The 25875-nt window shown below is 42.1% G+C and overlaps 1 protein-coding gene across 1 annotated transcript in view; it reads left to right on the top strand.

Annotated features, from left to right (window-relative positions):
• Nucleotides 1–25875, top strand: part of LOC144762421 (cytochrome P450 2K1-like) — a 455676-nt gene that overhangs the window by 398228 nt on the left and 31573 nt on the right. The window contains exons 7-8 of the mRNA XM_078647601.1: nt 13330–13514; nt 20875–21016. Of these exons, the coding sequence (XP_078503727.1) occupies nt 13330–13514; nt 20875–21016 (327 nt within the window). The remainder of the gene's footprint in view (nt 1–13329; nt 13515–20874; nt 21017–25875) is intronic.

The following is a 25875-nucleotide window of genomic DNA, read 5'->3' as shown; positions in this document are numbered from 1 at the left end:
ACTAAGATTCTTATTTCTCCAATCTCACAAGCATATTTTCATTATTAGTTCATAGAGGAACACTTCCGGGCCCAAGAAGGTTGTTGGGGTATGCTGGTGATGTGGGAAGAGGGTGGATTACATGCTAATTGGTGTGTTACCTGCTAATGTGGGGAGACGCAGTGTGAAAGGGGTATCTCTCACAGAAAGAGCTCCGGCATGTTTTAAAAATTGCCTCAGACAGATGCCAGCTGACGGACTGAATTACAAAATGGCTTTTCAATGTTCATATAGTGTGACTTATGAACAGTTCGTACCCAGGCTCGCAGAAGAACAACTGCGGCCCATCTGCTCGACTCACAAAGGCAGAACTACGAGCAGTCCGCTCCCAAAGGAACAGCAGCGTAGTAGCTCACAGAGGTAGAGGTACAGCGGCGTACTAGCTTGAAAAGGTAGACAGCTGCGAGTCGACGGACTGGCTTCTAAAGGCATACCTGCGTAGTGGTGTTGTTGAGCACAGGGAGCGTGAAAGGGTTATCTTCCTACTAGCGTCCTGGAGCAGTAGTCGTGCCGTCTGGACCTCACCTGTTTCTCCTTTATTGTTAATATATCTTAAACCTTCGCATCCAAATCATCATTACACAGAGCTACGCTATATATTAAATTGCCCCTGGAACCTTTCATTTATATTTTCATTCGATGAGAGGCACAAGATGGCTGCTAACAGTTCCTGGTTTGAAGAGTTAGCAGCCAATCAGAGGCAAACTTGTGCTCTGGAGTTACGCACCAACCAGATATAAATATTTTTTTTCCCTTTAATATCTAAAAAACTACTGAACGGATTTACACCATTTCTACAAAACCGCACTTTCTGGACCAAGACCTTTCTTCCTGCCCAATTTGGCGTAATTTTGTTAGGCAGTTTGACCTATAGACTTGTCTAAGGTTTCCTATGGAAAATCCATTGAGAAAACACGTTTTGACACCCCCCTTTTTTCTCAGCCCCTTCTTGACCAATCACCCCTAAACTTTCAACATAGGAGCTGATCAAAAAAAGAGAAACTTTTTGGAATTTTTTTTAAAGAATTGTCAACGACGCCGAAGTTATAGGCCGATGGAGTTCTCCAGGAAGGGAGCTGCGCAACCTCCCTCCCAACATGAGTGAAGCCCCGAGAATGCAGGTACCCCAGCGGGCACCCGCAGCCTCAGCGAGCCCCTGCTATTAATTTTTAAGAAATGCACTCGGGACCTAGCCCACCATGGGGTCTTATATAGGCAGAAGGAGTTCTCCAGGAAGGGGGCTGCGCAACCTCCCTCCCAACATGAGTGAACCCCCGAGAATGCAGGTACCCCAGCGGGCACCCGCAGCCTCAGCGAGCCCCCGCTTTTAATTTTTAAGAAATGCACTCGGGACCTAGCCCACCCTGGGGTCTCATTAAAATAAAACATAGGAACCCACGACCCCAGTGCGAATTACACCGATATTTTTTAGAATATTTTATTTGGCCCTGGGTGTCCTTTTAGGACCCCCTGAGCAGGCCTAGGGGTCAGGGTGTTTCTACCCTGCCCCATCTCTTGTTTTCTACCTTTGTTTCTTTGTTTTCTAGTGACTCACTTCTACCAAGTCACAAAATGGCTGCCAACACTTCCTGGTTTGGAGTGTTGGCAGCCAATCACAGTGAAGCTCGTGCACCAGACTTAGGCTCCACCCAGATATCAACACTTTAAATTTTCTAATTTCTCAGCAACTACTGAACAGATTTACACTATTTAAAAAAAGGTCGCTTTCTGACCCACGCACTACCTTTGTGCCAAATTTGGGGTAATTACGTTTTGCACTTTCAGCGGTGGCCTTGCACAAAGTTTCCTATGGGAAATTGATTTTACACCTTTTTAAAAAAAAGTTGCTTTCTGAACCAAGCTCTACCTTTCTACCAAATTTGGGGTAATTCCATTCAGCAGTTCGGGCTGCAGCTTGTCTCAAAATTTCCTAAGGAAATTAACATGAGGAAAACTCATTTTGGCACCCCCCTTTTTTTTCAGCCCTCCATTGACGAATCACCCCCAACCTTTCAAGAAAGGAGCTGACCTGGATAAACTTTTTTCTGGGAGAATTTCGCAAAGATTTGTCAAACTACGCCAAAGTTATTACCAAATCAAAAAATGCTTTTCCTATGGAAACCAGGTTGTAACTATGCATACCAATTGGTGACGAGCATTAGTTTTTTAAAATAAAGTATATATATATATGCCTTGATCTCTTCCCAGCGCGATTGAGCCCAGCACCCAACTCTGAGCCTTAATGAATGGGTCACCGAAAATGAAAGCGCCGCCCTTTCAAAGCACCGGGTCCACATAAGTAGTGTTTTCCAACACCTCTCCCGTTTACCTTGGTGCCTTTTTCGGGTTTAGCTTCCCCAGTTGAATCCCTCAACCGCTCCGTTGGGGGGTCTCGTTTGCCGTAAATCCTTCCGGATTAAATCTTGATGCTTGTTACCAAGCAGGAAACTACTTTGCAGCAGGTGAGCCCGTTATGCTGGGGGGTCCGTGAGAAAACAGGCGGAGTTAACAACCTGTCTTTTTTAAAATCGAGTAGTTCTCCTCAGTTTCACAATTCCTCTCGCAGGATACCGAAATAAAGAGCACGGACCACAGATGTTGGAATACCTTCAGAATTTTATTCCATTACAGATACAACAACAGATGGGGCAGCCATGGCGCGTTTCGTCCCTGGCTTGGGACTTAATCATATGACGCCAATCCACCAATAGACTTCTTTTAAATAGTGATCCACTATTTTTTACTTTTTCCTGAATTTTTTTCTTTTTTTGTCATTTTTTTCCTTTATTTAAACAGCCACCTATGATCTTGTGATCGTGTAATACCCACACATTTTAAAGTGATAGTCACGCTGCCCGCTAATATCCAGTGATTTCTACTGGTCAAGCTATAAGCAAAGCAATTTTTTCCCCCACATATAATATTTCTGCTTAAATGCTACATTCACCACTTTTTTGTTTCTTTGTTAGTTTTTATATACATTTAACGGTCCTCTGGTTGCTGGTCATGACTCATTCCACCTATACAAATAAATAAATACATTTTAATATTTTATACAAATAAATAGTCAATGAAAATATAGATACATTATATACATTCATATTTACATAACCATAAAAGATGTTAAAAATGTTGTATAGAAAAATATAACTGTATAAATACACAAAATATACTGTATAGGTGCTTGAATAAATAGTTAAGAGTCCATCGAATATTGCAGTGTCTCCTCTTGTCCACTGCTCATTCGTTAGTTCATTTTAGATTTAATAATGACCAATACTGTTACCTTATTAATGGGACTTAACAAAAAAGCTACATAGTTTAATTTTATTTCAATAGATGTTTTAACTACTCCTTTAATTTTGCTGTCATAAAGGGCAAGTGGAAACCCTAATTATTGTAGGTTGTCAATATTTAAACCTCACTGGAATTGTCTAAATAGGAAAAGTGTATATACCCACGTCTAACTCCAATATCCTATTAGTGTCTAACACCATGACTGAAGTTAGAAAAAGTAAAACCAATAAGATTATAAGTGATATAAAAGTTGATAAGGTGATTAAAAAAAAAGAGCAACCATGTTATCAAGTTGTATATACATATATACATACTCATTCAATCTTAATTTGACAATACCGGATCTCGCAGTTTGAAGCCCTAATTGCTTTATTCAGTTGCATGGCATACTCAGGAGATTTAAATTGTGAACTTTTTTATCAAATTAGTTTCGAGAGAGTTATTGTCATTAAATATTGTAATTTGAATATAGGAACCCTTTTGTGCCTTATAGGCTGGCATGTAGTTCTTCAGGACTATTAAGACCATTCGGGTGTTTACTATCCAGGCTCAAAATGTAATGCATTTCCAGCAGTCTAAGGCGTCTCTCTCTATTCCCACCACGTTTTTTTTTTGGGACAGAGTCTGTGAGGTAGTACCTAAGATCTTTCGAATTACCCTCATGTCGTTCATGGAAATGTCTGGCCACTGGATAAGTCTGATCGTGATTTCTAATTGCTCTAATGTGTTGGAGTACCCTCTTGTGTCCTGGTAGGGTAGTACTTCCGATGTATCTCAGTCCACATGGGCACTCCAACACATAGATCACATGGTTAGTTCGCAATTAAGTGCTTTTGTAATCACCCTGTTTGGCCCTCCAACCGGTGTTGAAAATTCTGTTGTATTTACACTGTGCTGACAGGCTTTACACACCTTACACTTAAAGAACCCTTTTCTTTGTGAAAGCCAAGAGCCCTTGGGTTGTGGTCCATCTGGATCATTTTCCACAAGGGCGTCCTTCATTGAACCCCCTCTCCTGTAGGTTATCATCGGGTTTTTGGGAACAGTCATGCCAATAACTGGATCCTGTTTGACAAAGTGCCAATTTCGTTTGATAATCTTTCTTACTACTAGATGTTCCTTACTGTAGTCCAGAATAAATCTGAACATGCCAGGGGCTTCCTTTTGGGTATTGGGGGCCTTATCATTTCTACAGAGCTGATTTCTATCAACCAAATTGCATTTGTTGAGGGCCTTTTTAAGACATTGTTTTCCATATCCTCGTTCCTTAAATCTGGCTAGGCATTCTCCTTGCGCTATTAGCAGTGTTTCCTTATTGCTACAAATTCTTATTATGCGCAAGAGCTCGCCATAAGAAATGCTTTGCACAAGGTGGGTGCGATGAGCACTACTGGCGTACAAGATGGCATTTCCGGCAGTAGATTTACGGTGTAATTTAGTTTCAAGCCTCCCCTGGTCTATGTAAATTTCCACATCCAAAAAAGTAACTGTGGAACGACTCATGATAGCAGTGAAATTTAAGTTTAAATCATTTTGATTCAGTGATTCAATGAAATTATTTGCATCACACTCACTGCCTTCCCAGACCAGAAAGAGGTCATCAATATACCTCCACCAATTTCTGACATGCTTGTTAAAAACGTCTGAGTGTTTTGCCATGAGGACCTGCTCCTCCCACCAGCCTATGTGTAAACATGCGTAGCTGGGGGAGAAGCTGGCCCCCATGGCTACACCTCTCAACTGTTGATACATCACATCTTGGAACAAAAATGCAGTGTTATTGAGACATATTCAATCAAATTAACAATCATTCTATTATGTTCCTGATAGTTTGGCCCTTTCCTCGCTAAGTAATATTTTAAGGCCCGAAACCCATCACTGTGTTTGATTGATGTATATAGTGATGTTACATCTAAAGCAATCATTAGATACAAATTTTTCCATTGGAAATCTTTCATCTTAAACAGAAAGTCTCCGATGTTTTTAATGAACGAGGCCAAATTTGCGACAAACTCTTGAAGGAAAAAATCCACAAAATACGGTTTTTGGCCAAAATTATTGGCCTACCTGGTGGGTACATTTCATCTTTATGCACTTTGGGTATGAAATATAGAATCGGGATAGTTGGACTTGGATTCCACAAATATTTAAATTCATCAATCGTTAACATACCCTTTTCTCGCCAGGCCATGAGTTTCATTCGAAATGGCGCATGTGTAGTATTCCATATCTGTTTGTTATTTTTGCCATAACACTGCTCATCGCTAAGTTGTTTCAAATCTTCCTCTAAATAGTCTTTTCTCCTCTATAGGACAACATTGCCGCCCTTGTCGGTGTTCCGCACTACAATTTCTTTGTTGCTTTTTGTCATAAGTTGATGATATTGCAAAGCCTTTTTAATTTTGCATTTGTCTTCCATTGTAGCTTTAATGGTCACTTTAATGAGGTTCTTTAAATCTTGAATGACCTGTTCTTGGAACATATCGATGTTGTCTTTAAGCATCATAGGATAAAACGTTGACGGTGGTTTGAAAGGTGTTATGCATTTGGTCCTTGGAACATTATCGGCAGAAATAATCATGTAATTTGGCTGGCTGGTTTACTGCATCATGTAAAAAATAGAATCCACCAATTGTTGTGAATCTAGGTTCTGTATAGCATCTGTATCAAGTGTTGGCACGGTTAGAGCACTGGGCCCTGCTGATGGGTCCCCAATCTGTATTTTTCCAGTTTGAGCATGGAATTTACGGAGCTTCAATTTCCGAACATTTTTATAAACATCAACCCTGGATTTGGTATAATTAAATGAACTCTCCGGACAGAAAAAAAGACCTAAGGCAAGCAATTGTGTCTCAGCAGCATTAAGAGTCATATCGGACAAATTGATGACAGTTTTAGAACTGCTTGTTTTTACATCCGATGATATTATTTTTTCCAATGTTTCCTCCATGGTTTTTTCTGCTGCTGTTTCTTGATTACTCCTCCTTCTTCGGTTTGCTTTTCTTCTCTCCCTCCTTCTTTTGTTCCTCCTCTGCTTTCATTGGTTTGTGGTTTCCGTGCTTGTAAGGATTGGAGGCGCTCCCAACATAAAAAAATCCACTTCCTCAGTAAGCGAACGTCGCCGTCCTTTAGTTGGTTTATCCTTGCTTTGTGTATCCGCCTCAGAGCCACTTTCAACTGCACAGCTATCCTCCGATGCTGATGTTAGTTCAGTTTCTTGATTCAAATTCATTGCCCCAATTTTTGATGTCCTATTATTCGCCTTCAAAACATCAAACTTGCGTGCGAATGTGAAAATCCTCCCCTGTTCCTAATCACATCGGTCACGGTGGAATTTGAATGTTTTCCGTTCCCTGATTACATCCTCCTCTTTCTTCAGACGTTTCTTCATCTCGGTTTTCAGTTTATTTATATCATCCTGCGGCTCCATTGCATCCAACTCCTTTGTCAAAATATCAATATCTTCAGCTAACTTGATGCAATCTTTTTCCGCATATTTAACAAGAATGAGGAGAAGTCTTCTAGAGGATTCTAAATTTGTTTCTGCCCATTCGCGCATCATGTCGCGATCGGGTGCTTCATAACTTGGGGCGATTAATATTCTCAATCCACGTGGTACGCGCCCTACTACAACATATCGTTGCAGGGACTTCGCCTCCCACCAACGTTTCTGCTCCGTTCTCATGAGTTTCTCTAATTGCTGGCATTTGTCCTTAATCCCGGTATTGCCATTGGGTACTGCTGCTTTCTGAGTAACGTAGTCTTTATTAGCCACAGCATCATCATTAAACATGGCAGCTGCTGCCTCCTCCCTTTCTTTTCTGGCGTCCGCTGCCTCTATTGTGATTGTACTGTATGTAAATTGTTCTGATGTTTGTAAAGGTCACCGGCAGAGTCGAAGCTTTCAACATGAATTCCCGTAACGGCTAGGATAGCCGCTTGCCTCGATCTCTTCCCAGCGCGATTGAGCCCAGCACCCAACTCTGAGCCTTAATGAATGGGTCACCGAAAATGAAAGCGCCGCCCTTTCAAAGCACCGGGTCCACATAAGTAGTGTTTTCCAACACCTCTCCCGTTTACCTTGGTGCCTTTTTCGGGTTTAGCTTCCCCAGTTGAATCCCTCAACCGCTCCGTTGGGGGGTCTCGTTTGCCGTAAATCCTTCCGGATTAAATCTTGATGCTTGTTACCAAGCAGGAAACTACTTTGCAGCAGGTGAGCCCGTTATGCTGGGGGGTCCGTGAGAAAACAGGCGGAGTTAACAACCTGTCTTTTTTAAAATCGAGTAGTTCTCCTCAGTTTCACAATTCCTCTCGCAGGATACCGAAATGAAGAGCACAGACCACAGATGTTGGAATACCTTCAGAATTCTATTCCATTACAGATATAAAAACAGATGGGGCAGCCATGAAGCATTTCGTCCCTAGCTTGGGACTCGATCACATGACGCCAATCCACCTATACACTTCATTTAAATAGTGATCCACTTTTTTTACTTTTTCCGAGTTTTTTCTTTTTTTGTCATTTTTTTCCTTTATTTAAACAGCCACCTATGATCTTGTGATTGTGTAATGCCCACACATTTTAAAGTGATAGTCACAGTGCCCGCTAATATCCAGTGATTTCTACTTGTCAACCTATAAGCAAAGCAATTTTTTCCCCCACATATAATATTTCTGCTTAAATGCTACATTCACCACTTTTTTGTTTCTTTGTTCGTTTTTATGTACATTTAACGGTCCTTTGGTTGCTGGTCATGACTCATTCCACCTATACAAATAAATAAATACATTTTAATATTATATACAAATAAATAGTCAATGAAAATATAGATACATTATATACATTCATATTTACATATCCATATAAACATGTTAAAACATTTTGGATAGAAAAATATAACTGTATAAATACACAAAATATACTGTATAGGTGCTTGAATAAATAGTTAAGAGTCCATCGAATATTGCAGTGTCTCCTCTTGTCCACTGCTCATTCGTTAGTTCATTTTAGATTTAATAATGACAAACACTGTTACCTTATTATTGGGACATATATATATATGTATATATATATACATATATATATATTCACTGAAAAAACCATAGGTTTCAGGAGTTATATAGTTAGGAATTAGTTTTTAAAAAACCTTTGAAATTCACTGAAAAAACTATAAGTTTTAGTGGTGTTATAGTTAGCTGGACATTTTACTCATACAAAACCAATGAACTTGCTCCTATATAGTTAGTTGTACTAACTATATTTCGCGCACCCGCAATCCACTGCTGATGATGTCACATATTAGATCATTCATGACATGGTCAGTGACATCACTGATGACATCTCAAATGACATCACTGATGACATCACTGATGACATCATCCAGTGAATGTGGTTTGTTCGTTATTTAAATATGCATTATATATATAGCAATTTACATTGAAGAATGAGTGGATATATATAAATAAATATTTGGATGGAGGATTTAGTAGCAGTGTAATTGACTGTTTACTTGACTAATTTATAATGTCTCACTAAATATAGTGGATAGTGACTAAACTGTGTGAATATCTGTATCACTTTGTCAGTTGTTGTGTAAACTGATTCTACAGTTGGTTACTAGCTATGTGAAAGTCTATATTAGTTATTGATTAGTTAACTGAGTATTTGTATGGGAGTGTGAAAGTGTGTGTGGTTCGATGGGGGGTGTGTGACTGTCCAAAGATGTTTGAATAGTTGATTCAGTAGATATATGAAGTTAAAACTACATGTTCTAACAGTTTGGGTGAGGGAATCTCTTTATGGGTGTGGTGATGAGCAAATATATTTCTCAAAGGTACAGGTCCAACAAACTATAAAAATAAAAGGCAGTGTATGTGTCAGTTGTTGTATATAAATAAGTATACATAAGACACAATGATTGTGTGAGTGACTGTATGGATAACTGTATACTTGTAATAATGATTTTATAATTCACTAAGTATGACTTACTATCTAAATGAATAGAAGAAGTGGTGTTTGTATAAGTGTTTTGCTAAGTAAATATGTAAGTATGATCCATTGTTTGCATAAGTGAGTAGGATGACTTCATATGTGAATAGGATGCGTGCTGTTGTTTAATGTCGATATAGATGTATAAGTATTTTTGATAGTGTTCTATTGTTCATTGACAGCATGTATGAGTGAATCCATAGGTAAGTGATTAGATGTGTGTATACATCTATGAATCACTGAGTGGATTTTTAGATACTTGTATTGCTGTGACAATGGATTTAAAGATACTCTGTATTTTACAAACAGTGATGAAAAATTGTAATCGTGTATGAAAAGGTGTATGTGATTGTCACGTGGATGATGTCATCAGTGATGTCATCAGTGATGTCATTTGAGATGTCATCAGTGATGTCACTGACCATGTCATGAATGATCTAATATGTGACATCATCAGCAGTGGATTGCGGGTGCGCGAAATATAGTTAGTACAACTAACTATATAGGAGCAATTTCATTGGTTTTGTATGAGTAAAATGTCCAGGTAACTATAACAGCACTAAAACTTATAGTTTTTGAGTGAATTTCAAAGGTTTTTTAAAAACTAATTCCTAACTATATAACTCCTGAAACCTAGGGTTTTTTCAGTGAATTTCAAAGGTTTTTTTAAATGCTAATTCCTAACTATATAAGGCCTGAAACCTATGGTTTTTTCAGTGAATTTCAAAGGCTTTTTAAATGCTAATTCCTAACTATATAAGGCCTGAAACCTATGGTTTTTTCAGTGAATTTCAAAGGTTTTTTAAATGCTAAGTCCTAACTATATAAGGCCTGAAACCTGTTTTTTTCAGTGTTTTGAAAAAAAAAATTGATTGGTTAACTGGCTTATTATGTGTATCTTAGTGAATACATATATTAGCGAGTAATGTTTAAATATTTAAATATATGCATGAGTGATGTAATATGTGACGTCATCAGCAGTGCATTGCAGACGTGCAAGTTATAGTGAGTCCAACTAACTATAACGTGGGAATTTCAATGGTTTTATGCGAGTAAAATTTCCAGCTAACTATAACTGGTGTGTAACCTATGGTTTTTTCGGTGAATATATATATATATAAAATTTCTATGGCAAAATGAAACCCCTCATTTTGTTCCTTTTCAAATTAAATGTATTAAGTGTTACCACTTTATTCCAATCAAGATGACTTCAGGTGTGCCATACTTTTGTCATAAGTAAGACTGTTAGCGTTCTAGTTGTTCTTTAGAACACTCTGGGACATTCTGTCATTGGGCTATAGTTGGGCTACATCTGGCTGATATTTGGGCTACATTTGGGCTCTTTTGTCTCTGGTGGCCATCTTGGGAGACTGCATATCAGAATTTTTTTAATGAAATATAAGATTATTTGAGAAGTCACTCAAAATGTGCCCTAATTTTTCTTTCTTCAGCACTAATCATAATTTCTATGGCAAAATGAACCCCCTCATTTTGTTCCTTTGCAAATTAAATGTTTTAAGTGTTAACACTTTATTCCAATCAAGATGACTTCAGGTGGGCCATACTTTTGTCATAAGTAAGACTGTTAGCGCTATAGTTGTTCTTTAGAACACTCTGGGACATTCTGTCATTGGGCTATAGTTGGGCTACATATGGCTGATATTTGGGCTACATTTGTTTTTATTTGTCTCTGGTGGCCATCTTTGGGCTACATTGGGCTACATTTGGGCTCTAACATATATATATAGCCCAATGTAGCCCAATATATATTTTTTCAACGTTAATTGTCGTAAAAACCACTGGAGCACATATCTTGAGACATAGCAAAGGCACATCGGGCTACCAGTCCCTACAATTTTGCCAAGTTTGGTGGAAAACCATTCAGCCGTTCGGGCTAAAAGTGAGTCCAACCGCCCTATGGAAATTAACATGGGGAAAACACGTTTTGGGACTCCCCTTTTATCTCGGCCCCCGCTTGACGAATCCCCCCCAAACTTTCAGGGAAGGAGCGGAGCGCCGCAAGGCAAAGTCAAGGAAAATATCAGGAAGATTCCTCAACCGGCGCCAAAGTTATTCCCTATAGAATGTTGCGATTTCCCTATGGAAAACAATCCTAACTATATATACCTACTGGCTATCGCCAGTAGGTAATATATATATCAAATACCAAATACCCTTAGCATTCACCAAAGCACTTGACAGTGCTCTTGCAATCCAGCCTTAATTAATATGCATGCCTTTCTGCTTCACAATTAGAAGGTTGCCTGACGCGTTTCAGGGTCAGAACCCCGTCTTCAGAGGCTGCAAAAATGACACACAGGAATCGCTTCACTTGGCATTTCCGACTGTTGTTAATTACCAAGCCCCACAGTGGGCGTTCGCTAAGCGCATCATCACGCTGGTAATTGCTGGGACTTGTAGTCTGTGAAACGAAAATCATTATTTCCTTTGAGTAAGTCCGTGTGTACATTTTAAAAATCATGCTTGTCTTTAAAGTTCCTGAGTGGATCGTGTCACATTCAAGCATGCTGCATTACATAAAGAGCGCTGTGCACACGAGTCACGAAGGGTAACTGACTCGGGCCTCGTGCTGATGGATGTGACTTTTCTCCCAGCAGGCGATGGTGCTCCGGCCACGGCCGGGCCGCCGTGTAGAGTAATCAAGTGTTAAGGTCAGGATAGTTCATGATAGATCTGGTATTACAAATCGTCAAGGTGCTGATGTGAAGATTATTCATAGGAATTAAGGTATTCCTCTGTCTCTTCGTCATTGCTTGTTAGCATGGGCAAGTGTATACTTCGGTGAAACAACATATTCAATGAGGTCTTTAAATAATTTATTAACAATATGTCTGCTATGAGGTTGCTAATGGGGTTACATATAATGAGACTTGGACATTAAGCAGCTTTTGATATTCTCATCAATTCTTTGTTAAGAGTCATGGCCCTAGCATGCATTAGCACTCTCTGCAGGGAAGGAGATTTGATTTGGGGATTGTGGTGTAACAGAGAAGTTTGTAGGGTCTTGTGGAAAGTGTAACCAGTTCAGCATTGCTGATTATGGTACAAAGAGAGTTGTGAAAAAGTGATGGGATATGTACTCATGAGCTGCAGTTCTATAGTTTGTAACCATAGTTTATGTTTCATTTTATTTATTTTTCTGTTGATACTACATTGAATATAACTGTTGACAGTTTTTATTCATTTTGTAAATCATAATATCTCTAAAAACAATATCTAATATGTTGAGATTTGTTTGAAAAAGGAACAACCCATTACATCACCCTAAGATTGTTCATCCTCTTGTTAAAATCTGATATGCATATGTAGGTTGTACAAGCGTTTTCCTCTGGAAATTGAGGGGGCTATTAGGATGGCTATCGGGACCGCCCGCCTAAAGGGCCGGGGTCCCGACATTGGTATTATGATGCGCCCGCCACAGTGGCGGGCGCATTCCTCAATTTAACATTGTGGCGGGCGGTGCTCACTGCACCGCCTGCCACAATGTTACAAAAAAAGCACGCATTTAAATGATCGATGCGGCAGGCACCGCACGGTGCCACCCCCCTTTGGCATTCACTCTGGGGGCCCACAGGGGACCCCCAGAGTGAACACCGCATGCCTTTCGAAAGGCATTGAAAAATGTACATAGTAATATGGCGAGCGGTGTCTAACAGACACTGCCACCATATTACTCGTTTTCTGCCCCGTCCGCATGGCGACCGGGGCGGAAAACATGCGGGCGGTGTTTTTCACCGCCGCCATCCCCCCCGCCATCCTAATATGGTGGGGGGGATTTGGGCTTGCGATGTCGGGCGGATTGCCTCCGCCAGGTCGGCGGTGGCCACCGCCAGCCTGGCGGAGGCAATCCGCCCGACATCGCAATGGACCCCCGAGTATCTACATGTTCTTCTGCACATTGATAATCCAAGTAATGGTATACAAAATGTGGACATATATGCTGATAACTCTAAAGATAAATACCTCTTGTTGTTTGTACCTAGGAAAGGTCCAGGAAGAGATTGACAGGGTGGTAGGCTCCAAGCACCTGAGCATAGGACATCGGAAGCTTATGCCATACACAGATGCAGTCATACATGAGGTGCAGAGATTTGGCAACATTTTCCCTTTAGATTTTCCCCGTGAGACGACTGTGGATATTAACTTCAAGGGCTATTTTTTACCAAAGGTAGGACTTTATTGATAATTTTCACATGTTCTGACTAAAGACTATGATACAGATTTTGATACTGTGTTTGTAAATATTAATAATGGGTTGAAACATGTTATTCCATCTTCAGGGGCATGCAGTTTATTGTAGGAGGTTGAGCTCAAGGATTTATTTATAGTGGTGATGCTAAACTAAATACAGTAGAGAGAAGGAACAATACAAAACCAGAAACATTATTTAAACCATTTCTGAGATATGTGATATTCATTAAAATAATGAAATAGCAGTATATATTATGATTAATCTGTAAAGAAATAAATCAATTGATAAAAAAACAGAAGCACCAGATTTTGAATATTGCACCTATTCAACCCATGAGTGAGTGTTTGGCATAAAATAATGCAATGACATTTCATTCGAATATGCGGGTCGAACCAACTTTTACCTTGAAACCTTTTTCAGTTTATAGCAGCTGAAACTTTCTGCAGGGCTGCTTTCTTTTCTTTTGTTTTGTGTTTTAATTTTACTGTTCAAACATGACCATATTACAACAGCTAATTCAAAATGTCGGATTCACGGCTTGCTATTTCTCAATATTTATTTATGATATTTCTCAACATGCTGAACGCAGCTTAGACATTTTAATTCATAATCATAGCACTTTAAATGGTTCTTTTTTTTAAATGAATTCTCCTATATTTAATTTTATGAAAAAAACATTGAATTAAATTTACGTCACAATCAATTTCTGGTGGGGTCATTCAGTTTTATTGTCTCACAAACGTATGTCACAATGCCAATGCCTACTACAACAAACAGCCATAGTCAAAGTTTCTCCATGATATTGTGCAAACTAGCATACAAACAGCCAAAAGGAAACATAAAACAATAAACAGTATTGTTTTGACGATATCAAAGGAGAATCTATACCAATGATTGATGTTTAGAAGAAATGGCCACTTACCTAATATGGGTGACAGTAGATGTTAAGAGTTAAAATATATATAAAGCACTAACTATGTATATACCAATGTCAAACAAAGCATATTCATACTAAAACACTTCCCTATTACTACCAGACTAAACTTTTAAAAACAGCTGAAAGTAACCTAAATGTCAGAATTTTAGTTTTCACGTCACTGGTATCATGGTTCATAAATGCCAGAATATACTACCCAGGAGCCACTCATTTCTAATCTGCTTCTCAACCACTGTATAACAATAGTACACATTAGTAGAAGTGCCAAGCTAGTGCTCAATGCCCCAAATATTTCTCTATTGCCCCAAAGGTGCTAAAGTGCCTTGAGTATAGGGCCATTGGCATTAAATAATAGATTTCTGAATGCCACTCAGTTCAAAAGCTGAATCACACTATAACCAAACTTTTCAGTCATATTCAATGCACCAAATTGTTCATGTACACTTTTAATTACTTTACGTACAACATTAACACAGAAACATGCTCACTCTCACAGCTGGGAAAATGCCTCCTTAAGAGACTCTAAAATTTGACCACACTCTTTACAGTATCACAGTCTTGATACTGAAAGATGCCCAATGCACCATCTCAAAATGAGTACTTTCAATGCAATGTTATATTGCACGTGATTGCATACCGAATTAGAAACTATGGACCTCATTTATGAGGCCTTGCGTCAGTTTTGCACTTCCGATGCGTCACTTTTTGTGATGCATTGGCGGCGTAAAACATGCCTACTGTTGCGCACTATTTACAAAGTGATGCATCTAAGCAGATGCGTCACTTTGTAAACCCCTGCGCTACATTAAACCTGTGTCAGGTATAATGTATGCAGGGGGCCGTTCCCCCCCAAAAAGCCTTGTAGAAGTGACGCAGTGAAATCTATGAGATTTCACAGCGTCACTTCTAGGACCCCGTTGCGTCAAAATCTTGCGCCTGCCTCACAGCAGGCATAAGACTGACGCAGGCCCTTTCACATGGGGCTTGCCCCATGTGAAAGGAAGCATTGCTGGAGTTGCGTCACTTTTGTGACACACTCTAGCAATGCGTCACTTTTGCGCTTACAGATACGTCACAAATACTGACGTATCTGTAACTCCTTGCAACATTATGGGGTCGATTCCGATTCAGGAAAAAAAACGTCCGTACGATTTGTATCCGGAGCCCTCTCCGTACGAATCGTACCCGTCCGTCCGAGTCGCGAAGTACGATCCGTATTCCGTGAATCCGTCCGAATCGTCGCGATCCGTACGTATTGCAAGGCTGAAACCGTGAACAGTACGACTCGTACACATACCGTACAACTCGTACACATGCCGTACGACCCAACGAGTACGATCCGGACCGGGGTATGAGGACGCGATTCGTACGGTCCACGTCAGGTAAGGGCGAGTCGTACAGAAAAGCACACAAACACATACACACCGTATGGGCTGTACCCCCCATAACCTGGAAACCAGGTAGCGGAGGGGCCACAAATGACCGATAACATTAGTTTTGGAGATTGAATTTTGATCTCACCTCACGCCACGGGACCAGGTGGCCTGGAATTATCGCCACATGAAAAGTATGTGCTTTGGGCACTTATTCTTTGTGTTGGCTAGATTTTAGCATATGGGGGTATATTTGCTAATATTAGGTTACCTGCTGGTATACAAATTTCTCTTCGAATTTTGTATTCACAGAATATATTACTGCAAATACACACAGGTCAGTGAATTAACATTACATTAACAATTTGACTATTAATCACTATAATGGTGATGGCGAATAAGGTGATTAAGGTGTGTTTCTCACAGGTGTGTCACTGGGTGACATAGCTTTGTTTCTGGTGAAAAGGCAGTGTAGGAATTCACATATGGATAATTCCTAGCACACAACCAGCCAGAATCAAAACGCACTGTTTTTTTATCATAGAAACTATGAAATGTACTTTGTAGTGTGTACGATTACTTTAATGAAAGAAACTGCATGCGAAAAAATGTCACGCAAAACTGAATATTCTTTTGCGTGTTATCTTAACTCTGTGTCAAGTGCCATGTAAGGCACAAAGGAATTACACTTCGATGTTGCCTTGGGAACACATTTGTTCACGCAAAACTGTGTTTTTACGCATTTTGCTATATAAAGTCTCATACAGTGTATATATGTGTTTTACCTAGCCGTGAACAAGTCGCATGTACTAATTTACAGGAGGCAACGAAACACGTGTTGGCTTGGGAAACCTGAACACCTGACATCAGGAAGACTGATTAAAAAGAAGAAAAAAAGTTGACAAAATTGTTCTACTTCGTTGTGTGTTTTTACTAAGTTCTGAAAAGAATGTCTTTTGAATTCATGTGAGCTGGGGTATAGTTTTTGCTTTGTTCTGTTGGTTTACCACAGGGATTTAGGGAGGCAGGTGGTTCTCCCTAACCCTAGAGCACCTTCACTAATATTTGATTCCATATGACCAATTCTAAGTGAAAATACCCTGTAGTGCCTAAAACCTATCACCTATACCACCGATCTCGCTTTAAACAAGGGTACTCGAGTGGTTCAGGCCGATGGATTGAGGGTCAAAGTTGCGGTAGATGTCAGCGATTTTGCAATGAAAGTAGTCAGTCAGGTTGTCGGAGAAGGCTAGTGAGGGACGGTTCATGTTTGCCTCAATACAGGTGTTGAGGGTTTCTTTCTTGGTCTCTCAGAGATGGTGTTGTTAGTTGTGGAGGGCAGACCTGCAGGAGTGGAGGTTGGTGGAGGTCCAATGTCTCTCTTGTTTTTTGCATTGTCACTGGAGCGTCAGTAGCTCCGGGGTGAACCAGGTGGCCTGTTTGGGGAGTCTCTTTTTGATGGTGTTCTTCATGGGGGGTGATGATGTTGGCGTCCAAGGCGATCCAGCTGGAGAAGTTCTGAACGTTGTGTTTGAGGGAGTCCAAGGGCGCAAGTCTTCGTACTTTTAGAGCAGTAATCCAGAATGTCCTGTGGCCTTGCCCCAATTGTAGGAGGATCTCGTGGACTGTTGATAGTGAAGTGGATGATGCTGTGGTCTGTCCAGGTAAATTCGGTGGTATGGGAGTGCTGTTTCATTGTCGGAGTTGGCACAGTTGAGGGAGTCCTTGTGGATAATGGTGATGCCTCCGCTGGGTCTGTCAGTGAGGTCGCAGTGGATCATCTTATAATCGGGAGAGTTGAGGTGGTGATGTCCAGCGCAGATGTGGTGATGAGCCGGGTTTCTATTATGAACCTGACATCAGAGTGTGGTCATGGTGTTCCAGATTTTTGTGGAATGCTCGCAGAGTGATCTGAGGTTGAGTGGGGTGCAGTGGAGCTGCAGCATGTGGTTGGTTGTTTGCTGAATAGTGGTCATGGGGTAGTCATGTCGCAGGAGAAGCTGCAGCAGGTAAAGTGTTCTCTAGTGGAGCATGGTGACGCGATGTGACAGTTGGTGTTGGGGTCTTTGTGTCCAAGTCAGGTTGTAGGTCCAAGTGTCTTAGTGCTGGTTACGGTCCAAGTGAAACGAGCCAGATGGTGACAGGGAGGGAGTGCAGCTGACCAGAGGGGGTAGAATAGGATTAAAACAGGGTAAATAGAAACTGGTGAGGAAGGTAAAAGAAAAAAAATATATGGTAAAATTTAAGGAACAGGGAAAATTAGGGCACAGCAAAGGAAAAAATGCCTTGGTCAGCGAGGGACCAAGGCAGCATGAGGTTGACAGAAGGCTTGAACCTCTGTTAAGCGAGATAGGAGGACCAGGACCAATTCCCCTGTACCACAGCAGCAGAGGGGAAGCGGTGACCTCTACAAGGGAGGTGAAGAGCCGAACCCGAAATCTAGGCTAACCCTTAATCTAGTGTTAGGAAACTACTAGAATGCATGCATTCAATACATACAGGAAAGAAAATACTCATGATGAAAGTAGAACATATTCCATGACTTTCCTTATCAATACTAGAAATTACATGTAATGGAGACGTCAGGAGGTCTTCAGGTACTGGACAGTAATGCATCAAAATATTGGACAGAAAAACTTAACAAGGCTTTGCAAAAGAGATGGTCGTAATTTACAAGCAAAAGGAATCTTAGGGCCATATTACGAATTTGGTGGTCTGACCACCCGAACACTGTGGCCCCAAATAGACCACAGCACGAGCGCTCTTCTGACTGCCGTTTTCTGAGTTTACTGCGGTGTCAGCAGTGTGGCTGCAAGGACTTTGCGGCTGTGGTGATAACTTTTCCATATATATCGATGCAAGTGCTACAATAGATTTATTCAGACTCCATCCTTATGTTGATCTTGCATTCTTTAATGTAGGTGTTATTCTTTTTTTCCAGTTTTGACCCACCTGGACATTTAAGTATGTATATGCAATTTGTTTGTGTTAGAACTGGTAAAATGTGGTAATTTGATCTTTTCACAACTGTGTGTATGAACAACACTAAGGGGCCGATTGCGATGCCGATGGACCTGAGTCCATCCAGCATTGTCTTGAAACTGGAACCGAACGCTCTCCAGTTGTCGGTTCCAGCCCAGGAATTAGGATGCGACTGAACCCTGTTTGGTGGCAATCCTATACTGTGCATTGAGAGTATGCATTCTGAATGGAGTGCATGCTCTCATAGCAAATAGCAGTGGAGTAGTTCATCCCTGCACCCGGGGGTAGGCACCTCAAGGTACCTGCCACCAGGTGCAGGGATAAATGGGGGCACCATAGGTTCCCAATAGGCCACCCTTCAGCAGCCTTGTTCTCATGGGGGCTTTTCTGAGGGCTCCCCAAGCTTTTCCCAATGCCTTTTTGTACAAAGGCCGGCACAAAAAGGCAGTGTGAAACTTGGGGGAATTCTGAATGACGGACGGGCTCACAAAGCCCGGTGTAAGCCATTCTGAAGACTCATTCGGACTCACTTCTGACCAAGCCCATCGAGATAGCTCGGTCAGAAGGAAATCCGTATCAGGGATCAAGGCAGGCAGGAGGACTCCTGATCTTACGGGATGCCATTGTGGAGTCTAGCATGACATGAAACAGAGTGATAACACCATCCAGATGAGAAATTTACATTGTTTGAACACCAATCCTGAAGTATCTTTCCAAAAGAAACAATTTTCATTTCTTTAGAATAGAGAAATAGTTCCATTCTGCCTTTGTTTTTTCTGGTAATATCTTGCTTGTGGGTGAGGTAAGTGTTGTGGGCCAATCCAGGTGACTTGGCATGTGGTGAAAGCTAGGGTTCAAAGCGGTTTCATTCTGTGCAATTACATCAAGGTTTGAGCAAGATATGTACTGTTTCTTGTTTGTTGTTCTTTGCAAATAAAAGGAATTCTTTCTTGGCCAAGTGGAACTTCAGGCAAGGTTTGAATCGCTGGATGTGTAAAATAGTGACCACTTTTACGAGGGTTGGTTATCATCGGCATAATTTGTGAATCTTGATGCTGTTATCTCAGTTGATAACACCAAGCGATTCTATGTAGAGTTTGCAGATGACAGAGGACAGTATGGACATCTGAGGCACTCCGCAGATGATAGGGATCTATTGTAACCTGGAGGTGCCCATGTGAACAAACTTGTGTTGATAGGAATAGTAGAAGGAGTCCCAAATAAGGACATGGGCAGTAAATTTCATTCTAGACTGCTGGATGCATTGGAGGGTAGGGTAGTTGACTACATCAAAGGCACCTGAGAGGCCCTGCAGTGCTAGGAGGCAGGAGTCATCTTCATCTGCAGCCAAGAGTGCCTCATTTAAGGAGTGCAAGGTATTATTCTCTGTGCTGCATTGTGATCTAAAGGCAGACTTGTGTCCGTGCTGGAGGTGATAAGTATTAATGTGATCTTAGAGTAGAACATACATAGGCTGCTATTTTCAGTGATCTGCTGTTTAATGATAGGTTGGTGAAGGGTCAGTGGTTGAGTAGGTCATCAATGTCTAGTGTCGCTTGTGTGAGGATCTGTCCTATCTTGAGAACTTCTGGGAAGATGCCTTGAGTGAGGGAAGCATTGACAATGGTGGCTAGGGTTGGGAGAGTGTCCTAAGAGAGTCTTTTGATAGGAATAAGTGTAAGAAATCATGTTCATAAACAGTGTGTTTGAGGAAATTGATCGAGAATGGTGACAAATATTCAGAAAGGGTACCAATTAAACATAGAGGTGAGACATACGTTAGATTTGATGTCCTGGTACAGCTTTAAGAAATATGAAAGAAACCTGAAAATACCTGTTTAAGCATGCAATTTTACATTAGTATGGTATGATGCCATATAAAGAAATCATTTTCTTTCTTTTTTAAGCCTTTCCATAATCCTTTATTAATTCAGTTGGAACTTACAAAACTGGAATTTGAAATGCAAAAGTGAACATGAATTGTGTATGTCAAAGATAATAATTGTGTTCTTTGTGTTTTATATACTTTTTGAAATATTTTTAGGGAACCTGCATTATTCCATTGCTTGAATCTGTGCTTTACGACAAGTCTCAGTTTGAGAAACCTGAGGAGTTCAATCCTGAGCATTTTCTTGACTCCAAAGGGAACTTTCTGAAGAAAGACGCATTAATGAATTTTGGAGCAGGTAACTTTTAACAAATGTATAGTGTGTGAAAGTTAATTATTAATTGTGATGGATCAATGCTAGTTCGGGGGATGCTTGTCCACCACAAGTAATAAAGTCACTAACCTGTTTTTTCCAGTCAAAAGTTTCAATAATTGTAACCTACTCTCAACCCCTGATAGGTACGGCACAAAGCAGACAGGATTAACTTGGAGAAAATGTATAAAGAATTTAGAAGTACCAAAAGAGTTGAAACGTCAAAGACACATAACAAAAAACACTTGCTCCATTTTTTATATATAAATAGATAAATGTACTAAGCGAAATGACACTACAGCAACAAAAATCCAATCAGGAGAACTGAAGATATGAATATTTTAAAGATTTAAAGGAAAATAGCACCAAAAAGTGTAAAGTGACAATGGTAGTTAATTGCTGTGGTAGACCACGACCTTGGTACAATTTTAGGATGACAGCAATTGAGGGTGGGTCAGAAACACTAAACAGATTGGTTTCCCTGGAGACTGGAAGTAGAAAAGGTCAAAAAACGTTCCTATCCAAAAACGGGACTTATTTGATTTTCTAAAGAAAAACTCAATCCCAAAATCGACAAAGGCGAAATTGAAGCTGCTACCATGGAGCCAAAAGTCGGACATGCAAAGGTGGTTTGAGCCTACTTATGCTCTGAACCTTTTGAGGTTTTTGCTTGAACAAGTTTCCAAATCCCAACTCAGAATGATATTTTGACATTTATTTGGAGTAATGTAGATCTCCGTGCAGGACAAACGTGAAAATAAATCTGATGCTGTGGAACTGTAGTCCGATACTTTAAACAGCAGTTCCGCTTTAATCGCTGGAGCAAACATTTTTAAAAAGTTCCAAAACATCTTTCAGTGCCCAAACAACTACATGATTCCACTACTAAGGAATTTGATCTTAGTTGCAATCATTGTGAAGAATATAGGTTTGTTTTCTGCAATAAGGTAGCAGTTAATCGATCTATTAAATGCAGGGCAAGAAAAACTAGTAAATATTTGCATGCTGACTATAGGAGACCAAAAATGGACTGTGATGTTGAGTTCAAGACTAGTGGTTATGAAGAATGTAGTTGTAGTGTCAAATATTTTCAGACAGGATCCTAATCCCCATGCCATATTCCATTACAAAAAACCGAGGAGCAAAGCAGCCATTGCCTTTTTGTACCAAGTAGATATTGCCATGTTTTTAATCATTACTGTTTCACATGGGTGGAGGTCAGGTACATGGCAGAGTCTAAAATGGAGATGGCACTTTATTTTGTCATGAACATATTTTATAAAACAGAGTTGTCCCAAAAAGTCCATTTATGATAACCGAGTACAATTTGGCTCAATGAATAGCATAATATTTACACCAGTGTTAAATTCGCCACATTAGGGTGGGTAACCATCCCTAAGTGAATGGCTTTATGGAGCAAATGATAATGGGTTTTGGCGTGCAAATGCCTGTTGATTGAGACTTTGAGCTATTGTAGTCTTAACACAATGAGATACACTCAGCAGTAGCCTTTTATGTTTCTACTAAGTTTGAAACTGTGCTCAGTATAGACGAATGTTCGGTGGAGTTGTGCACAGCTGTGCTCAATGTCCTTGAACAGGGAGAGTATGCATTAGCTAGGCAATCAAGTCTTTACATCTGGTAAGGTCTACTAAAGACTTGAAGGTCAAAAAATATGGCCTAGCAAAGAGTAGTGCCACAGACTCTCATCACGGTGTGAAGGAAATTGTCCACATTGTCAAAGACTCTCAACATGGTGTGAAGGAAATTGCCCACATTATTGGAAAAAAAAGTTCAGGAAAATATGGTGGTAAATTATAGGTGAGTGAGAGCACCATTGTGTTTGTGCAAAGAATTCATAAGTGTTGTAGCTTGACTACTAAAAAGGAAGCATGTTGATCAAAGCCAGAGACTTTTTGTGCAGGAGGTGTTTTGGCCCCAGTCGAGGCGTTGGACACTCAACAATCCCACAATGGCCTAGACCCGAGCTTTCCAAACTGTGTCCCAACAGCGTACTGTGTTGCCTGCAAATGGTGGGTGTGTCGCGGGAACTTAGCACATAACTGCTGCTAATTAAGAGGCATTCCTAGATACTCTGCTTTATGGGGGCCGGGTGATTCACAACAGACCTGTGAAGTGCTCGGGTGGGCTGTGTGTGTGCCCGGGAAGCTGGGGTGAGGTGACAGAGGGTGACAGACAGAGGGAAACGGAGGGAGGAAGACAGAGGGAGGAAGACAGACAGACAGAGGGAGGGAAACAGAGGGAAGGAGACAGAGGGAGGGAGACAGAGAGAGGCACAGGGCGACAGACAGAGGGAGATAGACAGAGGGAGGAGTGCGACAGAGGGAGGGAAACAGGGACGAAGACAGAGAGAAGGAAACAGAGGGAGGGAAACAGAGGGAGGGGGACAGAAAGAGGAAGAGAGGGAAGACTGTGGGAGGGAGACAGAGAGAGGGAGACAGAGGGATGGACATAGAGGGATGGAGACAGAGGGACGGAGACAAAGGGAGAAGAATAGGAAGGCAGAGGGCGACAGACAGAAGGAGACAGACAGAGGGAGAAGGGTGACAGAGGGAAGGAGACAGACAGAGGGAGAGAGGGAGACAGAGGGAGGGAGACAGACTGAGACAGAAAGAGGGAGGGAGACAGAGAGAGGGAAACCGCGGGAGACCGAGAGAGAGGGAGACAGAGGGAGAAAGACAGCGGGAGGGAGTCTGGAGTAGACAGAGGGAGAGGGAGACAGAGGGAGGGAGACAGAGAGAGGGAGACAGAGAGAGAGGGAGACAGAGAGAAAGGGAGACAGCGAGAAGGAGACAGAGAGAGGGAGACAGATGGAGAGAGAAAGAGAGGGAGACAGAGAGAGGGAGACGGACAAGAGGGAGACAGACAGGAGGGAGAGAGACAAGAGGGAGACCGACAAGAGGGAGAAGACGGAGATAGACAAGAGGGAGACTGACAAGAGGGAGCCAGACGGAGAAAGACAGAGGGAGAGAGAGGGGGGGAGACAGAGAGAGGGAGACAGAGAGAGATAGAGAGAGAGACAGACACAATGATGAAGACAGAGAGAGAGGGAGAGGGATATAGAGAGAGGGAGGGAGACAGAGAGAGAGGGAGGGAGGGAGGGAGACAGAGAGAGGGAGGGAGACAGAGAGAGGGAGGGAAACAGAGACAGACAGAGATAGAGACAGAGACAGACACAGACAGGGACAGAGAGAGACATATAGAGGCATGCTTTGTGTGTGCCCGGGAATCTGGGGTGAGGTGACAGAGGGTGACAGACAGAGGGAGATGGAGGGAAGAAGACAGAGGTAGGGAGACAGAGGGAGGGAGACAGACAGACAGAGTGAGGGAAACAGAGGGAAGGAGACAGAGAGAGGGAAACAGAGGGAGGGAAACTGAGGGAGGGAGACAAAAGGAGGGAGACAGAGAGAGGGACAGAGAGAGGGAGACAGAGAGAGGGAGACAGAGGGATGGAGATAGAGGGATGGAGACAGAGGGACGGAGACAAAGAGAGATGGAGAGGGAGGCCGAGGGCGACAGACAGAAGGAGAAAGACAGAGGGAGGAGGGCGACAGAGGGAAGAAGACAGACAGAGGGAAAGAGGGATACAGAGGGAGGGAGACAGAGGGAGACAGACTGAGACAGACAGAGGGAGGGAGACAGAGAGAGGAAAACCGCAGGAGACCTAGAGAGAGGGAGACAGAGGGAGAGAGACAGCGGGAGGGAGTCTGGGGTAGACAGAGGGAGAGGGAGACAGAGGGAGGGAGACAGAGAGAGGGAGACAGAGAGAGAGGGAGACAGAGAGAGAGGGAGACAGAGAGAGGGAGACAGAGGGAGGGAGAAATAGAGGGAGACAGAGGGAAGGAGAGGGAGACAGACAGAGGGTGGGAGACAGAGGGAGGGAGATAGGGAGAGAGGGAGAAAGAGGGAGGGAGACAGGGAGGGAGGGAGACAGAGAGAGGGAGACAGAGGGCGACAGAGGGAGGGCAACAGAGGGAGGGAGACAGAGGGAGGGAGAAAGTGAGAGGGAGACAGAGAGAGGAAGACAGAGAGAGGGAGACAGAGAGAGGGCGACAGAGGGAGGGCGACAGAGGGAAGGAGAGAGAGGGAGGGAGACAGAGGGAGGGAGACAGAGAGAGGGAGACAGAGAGAGGGAGACAGAGAGAAGGATACAGACAAGAGGGAGACAGACAGGAGGGAGACTGACAAGAGGGAGACAGATGGAGACAGACAGAGGGAGAGAGAGGGAGGGAGACAGAGAGATGGAGACAGAGAGAGAGAGAGAGAGACAGAGTGAGGAAGACAGAGAGAGAGGGAGAGGGATATAGGGAGAGGGAGGGAGGTAGACAGAGAGAGAGGGAGGGAGACAGAGAGAGGGAGGGAGACAGACAGAGAGAGGGGGAGACAGAGACAGACAGAGATAGAGACAGAGACAGACACAGACAGGGACAGAGAGAGACATATAGAGGCATGCTGTGTGTGTGCCCGGGAAGCTGGGGTGCGGTGACAGAGGGTGACAGACAGAGGGAGATGGAGGGAGGAAGACAGAGGTAGGGAGACAGAGGGAGGGAGACAGACAGACAGAGGGAGGGAAACAGAGGAAAGGAGATAGAGGGAGAGAGACGGAGACAGAGGCAGAGGGCAACAGACAGAGGGAGAAAGACTGAGGGAGGAAAGCAATAGAGAGAGAAAGGGAGACAGAGGGAGAGAGGGAGACAGAGGGAGGGAGACAAAGGGAGACAGACTGAGACAGACTGAGGGACGGATACAGAGAGAGGGTAACTGCGGGAATCCAAGATAGAGGGAAACAGAGGGAGAGAGACAGAGAGAGGGAGACAGAGAAA

This window comes from Lissotriton helveticus, chromosome 6 (genome assembly GCF_964261635.1).
Source record: "Lissotriton helveticus chromosome 6, aLisHel1.1, whole genome shotgun sequence".
NCBI lineage: Eukaryota > Metazoa > Chordata > Amphibia > Caudata > Salamandridae > Lissotriton > Lissotriton helveticus.
The sequence above is the reverse complement of the archived record's forward strand: the minus strand, read 5'-3'. Positions and strand labels throughout refer to the sequence as shown.